Below are 10,180 nucleotides of genomic sequence, written 5' to 3' on the forward strand. Positions count from 1 at the left end.
ATCAGTAGAACTGCTAAATTTGTCATTCATTATCAAAATCAGCATTTCCAAACATTGTACACACAATTCAAATTTTCAGGTGCTGTGAGACTGTTCAATCTGTTATCAAAATCTCCATTCCAACGTCTAACAACAGAAAATGAAGTGACGCTTCTACCATACATGAATATCCAGCCACATGGAAATCTTGTCCGAGCAGCTCAGTTCTGTTCTACACTGGATACTGTTATTTTGACCTCATCGGATGATTTTGAAACAACTTTCTGGGATTTAAACAACCTTGGTTCTCCACTGCATTGTGATGGTGGATCATACATGACCACCAGTATGAGCTCCTCCCTCTGGCAGCATGGGATGTTTATTGCCTCTGATGAAAATTATACGTAAGTTTCTTCTTTTTTTTTAAACTAATCATTCAAACAACAAGTAGGGCTATTGTACTCCCTTTGATGTAGCTGTTGCTTTCAGGTTCAAGTTTCATGGCAAGCTTCTCTGTTTTGCTATTCTGTATAAGTGGAAAAATTCATGACAAAGAAATGAGAGTGAATTCTGCGGATGTTTTAATATCAGCCAGCGTAAATTTCTATGTTCACCACTACAAGTCCAGTAGTGGAAATGAAGATGAATAAACATGACTTTTTTTTGCAGTTTGCTATTTCCGCGCTTGAAACATCTGGAATAGGATTTTGATATGCAAGTATAATCCACTTATGCAGTGCCTCCTTAAATGAGTCTGTGATCACCTGTAAACAGAAACCTCTTTGCCCTTTAGACCATGAGTATTTTTATGCCCCCGAAGGGAGGCATATAGTTTTTGAACCGTCTGTCAGTCTGTTGGTCTGTCGGTCTGTCAGTCTGTCAGTCTGTCCGCAATTTTCGTGTCCGGTCCATATCTTTGTCATCGATGGATGGATTTTCAAATAACTTGGCATGAATGTGTACCACAGTAAGACGACGTGTCGCGCGCAAGACCCAGGTCCGTAGCTCAAAGGTCAAGGTCACACTTAGACATTAAAGGAGAGTGCATTGATGGGCGTGTCCGGTTCATATCTTTGTCATCGATGGATGGATTTTCAAATAACTTGGCATGAATGTGTACCACAGTAAGACGACGTGTCGCACGCAAGACCCAGGTCCGTAGCTCAAAGGTCAAGGTCACACTTAGACATTAAAGGATAGTGCATTGATGGGCGTGTCCGGTCCATATCTTTGTCATCGATGGATGGATTTTCAAATAACTTGGCATGAATGTGTACCACAGTAAGACGACGTGTCGCGCGCAAGACCCAGGTCCGTAGCTCAAAGGTCAAGGTCACACTTAGACATTAAAGGATAGTGCATTGATGGGCGTGTCCGGTCCATATCTTTGTCAACCATGGATGGATTTTCAAATAACTTGGCATGAATGTGTACCACAGTAAGACGACGTGTCCCGCGCAAGACCCAGGTCCGTAGCTCAAAGGTCAAGGTCACACTTAGACGTTAAAGGTCATTTTTCATGATAGTGCATTGATGGGCGTGTCCGGTCCATATCTTTGTCATTCATGCATGGATTTTAAAATAACTACGCATGAATGTGTGGCACAGTAAGACGACGTGTCGCGCGCAAGACCCAGCTCCGTAGGTCAAAGGTCCTAAACTCTAACATTGGCCATAACTACTCATTCAAAGTGCCATCGGGGGCATTTGTCATCCTATGGAGACAGCTCTTGTTACTTGTTACCTTAATAAATTGGATAACATGTACAGTATATGTGGTGTCATTTCAGTGTTTTATCAAACAAGGGAAGATATATTGAAAGTGGTCATCTACAGTATGTTGGACAACCATTGTATAGAAAAAATGAGAGAGGAGCATACTATTTATCATCTCAGCCTGCATGTATATGGGTATATAATTTTGGAAACATTTGCGTCTCCTTGGCTCAAGTGTTTGTTTCTTACTTAATATCACATGGCCCACATTTCTGTGTGTTCAAAACTCTGAGTTTGGAATGTAAAGTGGAAAGTTTGGTATTTCTATATAGATGCCCACACTTGCCTGATAAAAGGCCTAAAGGGTCATCTGGGAAAATATTTGTTTGTTTTCGGTTTAACACTGTTTTTCAACAGTATATCTCGCAGTTAACCTAACCAGAGTACCTGTTAACCTAACCAGCATACCTATTTCTGACTAGTACAAGCCTGATCTCTGCAAGTAACTACATTATCATCAGAAGGATGTTAAAATGCCGCACAAGAATATGCTACCAAACAAAAATTAGTAATTGCTTTTACAGGTCTAATACATGGAAATATAAAGCATAGAAATAGTCTATTTGTACTATTAGAGTTGTAGATTAGTAACTGATGGTGAACAGTTTAGGTGAGATTATTAATAGTTTAATCATAGGAATTACATAATATTCATTACAGGTAGAAAAAGAGAAAAGTTAATTGTAAGCGTACTTACCGAAATCCAATATCCATATGAATTTTCAATGCTATTTTGTTACTTTGAAGATACAAAACTAGTCCCTTGAGCATCAATGGCTTTAACACCCGTGCGCAGTCAAGCACTTTGTGCGGCTTTCGGCTGTTTTCTGTCTATTTCATATGTTTTGACTGCTCAAATTTCAGGATAAATTGAGGATTTTGCACATGCTCCTCTGACCTAGAGCGATTGGTGTTCTTCAGTTATGTAATCAAAACGATAGTAAATACTCTGATTGTGTAGGTTATGTTATACTATGCGATAAATGTTGCTACATATTAAATGATGTATTTGTAACATTTTCAGGACATACAGTGCTCTGATTGGGTCGGCTTTGTTGTAACATGTGATAACAGAGGTTGTATATTTGGTTTACCTTTGAGGGACTTTCTGAAGATGTCACCAGACTGTAAATCATACAAATATAGACAGGTAAAAATAAAGTGGAACATCAGACTGTAAAATGGTAAATCATACAAATATAGACAGGCAAACAAAGTGAACATCTGATTGTAAATCATACAAATATAGACAGGTAAAAATAAAGTGGAACATCAGACTGTAAAATGGTAAATCATGCAAATATAGACAGGTAAACAAAGTGAACGTCAGATATAAAATGGTAAGTCATACAAATGTAGACAGGTAAACAAAGTGAACATCAGACTGTAAATCATACAAATATAGACAGGTAAACAAAGTGAACATCAGACTTTAAAATGGTAAATCATATAAATATAGATGGGTAAACAAAGTGAACATCAGACTGTAAATCATACAGATATAGACAGGTAAACAAAGTGAACATCAGATAAGTCATACAAATATACATGAAGACAGGTAAACAGTGACATCAGACTGTAAATCATACAGATATAGACAGGTAAACAAAGTGAACATCAGAGTCTGACATAAAATGGTAAGTCATACAAATATAGACAGATAAACAAAGTGAACATCAGACTGTAAATCATACAGATATAGACAGGTAAACAAAGTGAACATCAGATATAAAATGGTAAGTCATACAAATATACATGAAGACAGGTAAACAGTGACATCAGACTGTAAATCATACAAATATAGACAGGTTTGTCGTTCACAAAATACAAGAGCAGTGATTACGTTAACTGACTATTTTATTTTCCCGGGAACACTGTTACCCAACCCCCAAATAATGCATCCATCTTCATTTTCAGATATTGCTTAGAACAAAATTAAGAGAAGATACAGGTGCAGAGAAAAAGGAAACAGATGAAAGTTTATGTAATTTAAACCAGTCAGAACAGTGCAAAAAGTGTAATTGTGTCCAATCAGCTAACAGCTTACATAATGATAATTTTAAGGAAGACCAATCAGAAACAAGTTTGCAATGTTCATGTAAAACAAGTGACCAAACATCATTTGTGACAGATCTGTCAAGTGAAAACCAAACTAATGATAGACCTGAGATAAAAGTATCTGGGGTTGAGGATACATCACCTGATACGAAGAAAGGAGGCGGTAAACAGAGGCAGAGTTACCAGACATTAGTCAATAATTCAGTTCTACACTTCAAAGAACATGTTAAGGTATAGTGATTAGACAACTGGTCAGCATAATTTTCTGATTTTTTTTTTTTTTCATGAGAAAATAGTTAGATAATAGGGCCCAGTTGTCTGAAACTTTAACCGGATGTTCAACTAACCAAAAGTTAAATTTTGTTTCAAAATATTAGTCTACCCTAGTATAATGTTTTAATTTGACTGTGAAGACTTAAATGTTCAAAATCCTTAACTCATACATACGTTTTACTACGGCATCTTAAATGTCTGAATAAAGTCCTAAATTAATTGACTGTTAGCTTATTCACCTGTTAGAATTTCAAACAACTGGGGCCAAGACTTGAGGAATAAGTTTGTTCTTAAGGTAGTTCTACGTTTGGTAAACCGGAAGTGATGGCGTAACGTCATTTATCCGGAAAACATAGAATAAAACCTAGATTCGGCGTACGGAAATGAAAAATCAGTTTATGAATTAATGGCAATATGTGAGTTAATTTATTAAAATGGCACTGTTACTATCTTTCAAAAGTTAAAATATCATATGAAAACGTGTGACACGTTAAATAATTCAAAATTATGTCTTAAATATAGCTTGAAATGGGTAGTTCACTTTAATCAAGGCTAAATATTTCAAAAGTAAGCACACAGACCTATACATTTTATTTCACCATATCATAGGCCATATGTTTTTAATTACCATTCTGAGAAGTTTCATTAAAATCTACATTTTAGAAAAATTTCTATTTGCGAAAATGTTACAAAAGTTGCGATTTTCCCATGGACTCCCATTATGAAAAATTGCATGAGGTCCAAATATTTCAAATCAGTCTAGCAAAAAATCAAGCACACGACCCTATCTTTTTTATTTGCGGAAATTTCTTAATATATTTTGAAATTTTGAAAAATCAGAGTTTAATCAAATTCTACATTGTAGAAAGAATTTCAATCCAAAAGTGCAGAACTTCTTTAAGTATACCATTTAAATTTGTGGAGGACTAATTTTTGCTGATTTCATAGGTTATAGATTCAAAATGGCGGACATGGATGTCATTTCAATTTCCTTTTTCGAAAATACCGATGTTTTTGTGGTTGATGGGCCTATATAGGTAGCTGTGCTTGAATTTTTAAACAGTAATTTTAGGCTTTCGGTCATTTTTGTGTCGATTTTTAAGAAGCCCCGTGAAGTTCCGATTATTTTTCGAGAACAATTGTGAAAATCATGATTAGTGACACGCTTGAATTCAGTGATCAAACAACAACTTGACTGAAAATAATTTAATTGCTAGAAGTGTATCAAAGATTATATAAATAATGTAGGTGGCACCAGAGGTGTTGTTATTATGAAGGAGTTGATTAATTCTTCACAACATGCTAGACAAGTAAATGATTCATAGTTTCCTTGCGAAACAAAACTTGAGGACAGTAAGGAAACAAAATAAAAAAAAAGGAAAGAAAAAAGAAAATTTGCAGAACCTGTATTTATTAAGTAGAAATTTTTAAGCAATATTGGGCCATCATGGCCCTCTTGTTCTTATATTTTCACACTGAATCGAGAAAAATTGACGGGAACGTACTACGATATGTCGTACAGAGGTCCTTGAAAATCGCAACAAGGTCCTGGAAAAGTCCTTAAATTTCATGGCCGAAAAAGTGTGGGAACCCTGTGAATATGTTGAATTCAGAATTTGACATCCAGGAATACATATCCCAATAAAATAGCCATTTGGCCAAAGCCAAGACATTTTCATGCCCATTAGATTAAATGATTCTTTCAATAATACATTTAAAAGGGGTTGGGGTTATTAAATATAATGAAAAAATATTTCCTTACTCTTGCTGAAATGTACACTCAATATTGTATAAATTTGGTAATATTTAGGTAGAGGGATTATAAAGTTTGAGAGAAAAGTGGTGGCCGTTATAGTCACATACTCTCTGATCACAGGTACTACTAACTACCAGTTTGGCAGTATTTTACAACACTGACATTTTTCTTAAGCTGCGGTGTGTATCTAAAATATAGAATCAGAATTAATCTTTTCAGTGGTTGTATTTTTCAGGTTCCCAAATTTTGCCCTCATGACAAAGATTCGGATAGATATGACAGGCCTTCAGTTGCTGCAATAAAATCAGTAAGTAGGTCAGGAAGATCTAGTTCCCTTTTGGTCACTTTTTGCGTGTAAGCTGGATTATAAACACTTTAGTAGCAAATATGAGTGGCTCCTCCAGAAAAGTGCCAGTAATTTTAGTTGGTCAATAATGTAAAATTATTGATTTTTGTGTAGGAATATTTCAGGGGTTTCGGGGTTGATCAGATCTGCAAAATTATATCCAGATGTACAAGTAAATATGCCTATTTATTTTATATTCAAAAGTTTTATTTCTTGAATTCATATCCCGACAATGTAGTAGTTATTGTCCAAAACCATGAAAAATAATGCCCATAAATTTAATAATTCCACACCAGTTGGAGATACTGTCTTGGTAGCCTAGTTGTATAGCGTCCGCTTCGGGTGCAGGAGGTCGTGGCTTCGATCCCCGGCCGCGTCATACCAAAGATGTAAAAATGGTACTAGTTAGCTTCCTTGCTTGGTGCTCAGCATTAAGAGGATAATAAAAGGACTGGTCAGCCCAGTGACAGTATAATGTGACTGGGTGGGGTATAATGCCACCTGTCTACGGCATGATATTCCAGTGAGGCAGCACTATAAAGTTGGGCATTGTGCTCAATGCTACAAGTAGACACCGTCGTTTATATGACTGAAAAAAAATTGTTTTAAAAGACATTATAAACCCAAACACACACACACACACACACCAGTTGGGGGTAAAGAATACTCTCCAATTCTTGAAACTTCCTTAGTTCTTTAGTGTAATTAGCCACCCATAATCTGATAAATAGTAATTTTATTTGGAGGAATGTGATCTCAACTCAATATCCTTGTTTCTTTGACCTTGTTACCATCTGACCACTGAAGAAATCATAAATCAGTAGTAGTCAGTGCATCCATGTGTATATCTCTGTCTAGAAGAGTATAATGTGCTTATATACTGCTGCATTTCTCTCACAACTCTTATTTATGCTTACGACAGTCCATCTGACCATTAGTAACAATAACTATATAGAGTCTGGATCATATCCTAAACTGGTGTTTTCATTTCAAAAATGGGATTACAATCCATGTCTATGTGGCAGATAGGTTATTGAACACTATTTTGCCCCTGGGCACAAATGTCTAAATTAAGACTACATGTAATTCTTTTTGTACATTTCATTTTGGATGTATTTTTGACATTTCAGTAGAAAAAGTGGGAGAGAAGGTTGTATTTTGGTGAAGTAAAACTCAGTTTTAGTATGAGTAGTTACGGCAGTTGTGCTCAAGTGCAATTTAGATGTGATTTTGTATTAAGTAAGCCTGACGGTACCCATGTGGCACTCATCTAACAGGGATTCCATTCAGTGAATTCGCATGTTATTTGTGCCATATGTGCATTTGTTATCAATCTGTTCATGAATGAAGATGGAAATAACTTCGTGTTTTATATTTCAGTTAAGTTTCAACCCCAACCATCTACAGTGCTGCTGGCTAGCATATGGAGGTAACACTGGGCTTGTGAGACTGGTAAATGTGCAGAAAATACTGGCAAGAGTCACACAGAATCATCTTAAAGACAAGAAACAATACTGAGGACCAATTACATGCATATTTGATAGTGATAGTATTTAAATAATAAAATATGTGAGATCAGCAAGCAGTGAAGTTTGAAACGGCCATAATTATTTTTCGTAATTTATTCTGTGATGTAAAAAATCCGGGTACTAGTCATGTTTAAGTATGGGGTACACCTACACTTAGGTGTTACATTTCATGTAACTGCTGTTGTAAATGCTGCCTGTGAAGCATGTGATTATTCAGGTCTTACTGTCTCTGTTGAGATTAGTGGACCTCTATGTTGAGGTCAAATGGTGTTGTTCAGGTCAGTTAATGTGGGGAACCAAAACTTACATTTCTTTTGTATGTTTTAAATGGTTTTTATCAAACTTAATCGATTTGAAACGCACAACCAGTGAAAATATGATTTTGGAATTACAAAATATTTTATATTAAAAAATTTAATAAATATTCAATTATCTGGTATATTTGTTTCCAAAGAAGAGAGGTTATTGCTGATCCATCTGCCGTACTATCTGTTAGTAGACCATTTGGTTTCTGATCAATAAATAGTGAACGTTTGGTCCCACCTTGGTCAAACTCCAAAGGATGATTGCCTGTGCTTATTTTATCTTGGAGGGAGGGTGTTTGGAGGCAGGTAGGTCAGTTGTGAAGGTCACAGTAAATGGGACCAGGAACGGTTTCTGCTCAATAACTAAAAGACGCTTTAGCCTAGTTATCAAACTGCATAAGATGGTTGCCTGTGGTCAAAGTCACATTTTGTTAAGAAAGAAAATGTTTTCTTTTCAATAGCTAAAGAAGGGTTTGGCCTGCAATTGTCAAAGTTCTTAGGATGATTGTTTATGGTCAGTAGATGTCCCCTAATGTTTAAGTAGTCAGTAGGTGAAAGGTCAAAGCTGAAAACAGTTTACGCTCATTACCTAAAGAACGTTTTGCCATACAGTTATCAAACTGCATACGATGATGTCAGTAGATGACCTCTAATGTTTTTGGGGTTAGTAGGTCAAAGGGCAAGATTATAGTGATCTAGGGACTGAGAATGGGACAGACTTTCATAGAGGGCATACGTGCTTTACAAACAGCTCTTGCTCTTGTTATTGAAAATGAAACTACATGTATGTGTGAGATGCACAGGAAATGAAATTTAAATCACACATTCATGGTTGTAAATTTTATCATTATTGTAAAAAATGCGATGTTTAACTGCATAGTGAACTCTTTGCATGTCAGACAGACCAGTGAATTGTTGAATCTTAAGATATCAATTTAGTAAGATTTTTTAAACTACAATGTAAACTTTGAATGGGAATACTCGTATAAAATTAAATACCAGGTATCTGTTGTTTTGTGTTTGTTACATGTATATACACGTAGTACCAGCAACATGCCAGAGTCAGTCCAATACATTGTGTTACAAGTAGATGCATAATTCGTAAAATTTATATGGTTGAATGTCATATAGTTGCCTCGGTGACCATCTCTTTATTGTGTCATTATCTTGGTGTCATATCTTACTCAAGATATTTTATAGTTATGCTTGTTTCGAAAAGCCTGTCACTGCACACAGACCATTTGATGCGAAACGGAATACTCAGTAGTGTTACTTTTTGTAAGAAAACATTTATTCATGCATTTCAGCAGCATTACTTCTTAAAAGTATGTGTGAAAACACAATAGTTGATAACTAGTCGGTTGATAAATCATGTTGTGAGAAAATCCGTTCAGCTTGGTCAAGATTAGGTCAGCCTTAGAAAAATAAATTCAAAATTTATGCAGATTGGATCAGTTATTATTTTGTCTGTTTGAGAAGAACTGCAATGAATTCCAGACTGATTTAAACCTTTTAGTAAAATCAATAGTGTTCCAAACATATACAAACTTAAAATTTATAGAAAGGTAGAATTGTTGCATTTGTTGTTGTTTACAGGTTATGAAATAGACCGTTGGTTGAATAGGTAAGAATAGGATAGTTTAGAAAATCGCTATTTTAAAAGTCATAATATCATTTTTATGAAAACATTTAAAAATCAAGTTCTTCTTCCTAATATTGCTTGATAAATGATAAACTTTCAATCACAGTTATATTATATGGCACCATAACCCGTACACAATTCTAACTTACGTGAGAGTAAATTAAATCTTGCATGTACTAATTCACAGAACCAAGCATCTCCATAGTTACAGAAGACCACAAGTAATACATGACTGCATTAAGCAGAACAGAAGTATCTGGAATTGTGACATGATGTAAAAATGAAGTATCAACCACATGACGATGGGTTTTCTTTGTTTTGCCTAAAGTCTAGCTTGACCCTTCTATCAACAATTTATATTGTAATGATGGACGTGGGTTCTTGGGTGTTACACACCTGGGATATGCTTCTCCCAGTCCAAACTAATGACTGACACAAAGTAGTAATTATCTAAAATAATATTTATTATCCATCAAAAAGTAAAATTCTGTATGTATGCATTAATATCAAGAAGGC

The 10,180-nt window shown here is 35.4% G+C and overlaps 1 protein-coding gene across 1 annotated transcript in view; it reads left to right on the forward strand.

Annotated features, from left to right (window-relative positions):
- The window catches only part of LOC123540441 (uncharacterized), a 34,268-nt gene extending 25,235 nt beyond the window's left edge, over positions 1 to 9,033 (forward strand). The window contains exons 15-20 of the mRNA XM_053526452.1: positions 80 to 383; positions 1,770 to 1,890; positions 2,780 to 2,905; positions 3,673 to 4,044; positions 6,078 to 6,149; positions 7,569 to 9,033. Of these exons, the coding sequence (XP_053382427.1) occupies positions 80 to 383; positions 1,770 to 1,890; positions 2,780 to 2,905; positions 3,673 to 4,044; positions 6,078 to 6,149; positions 7,569 to 7,706 (1,133 nt within the window). The 3' untranslated portion in view covers positions 7,707 to 9,033. The remainder of the gene's footprint in view (positions 1 to 79; positions 384 to 1,769; positions 1,891 to 2,779; positions 2,906 to 3,672; positions 4,045 to 6,077; positions 6,150 to 7,568) is intronic.
- Positions 9,034 to 10,180: the final 1,147 nt, after the last annotated feature.

Source organism: Mercenaria mercenaria, chromosome 16, assembly GCF_021730395.1.
Source record: "Mercenaria mercenaria strain notata chromosome 16, MADL_Memer_1, whole genome shotgun sequence".
Taxonomy (NCBI): Eukaryota; Metazoa; Mollusca; class Bivalvia; order Venerida; family Veneridae; genus Mercenaria; species Mercenaria mercenaria.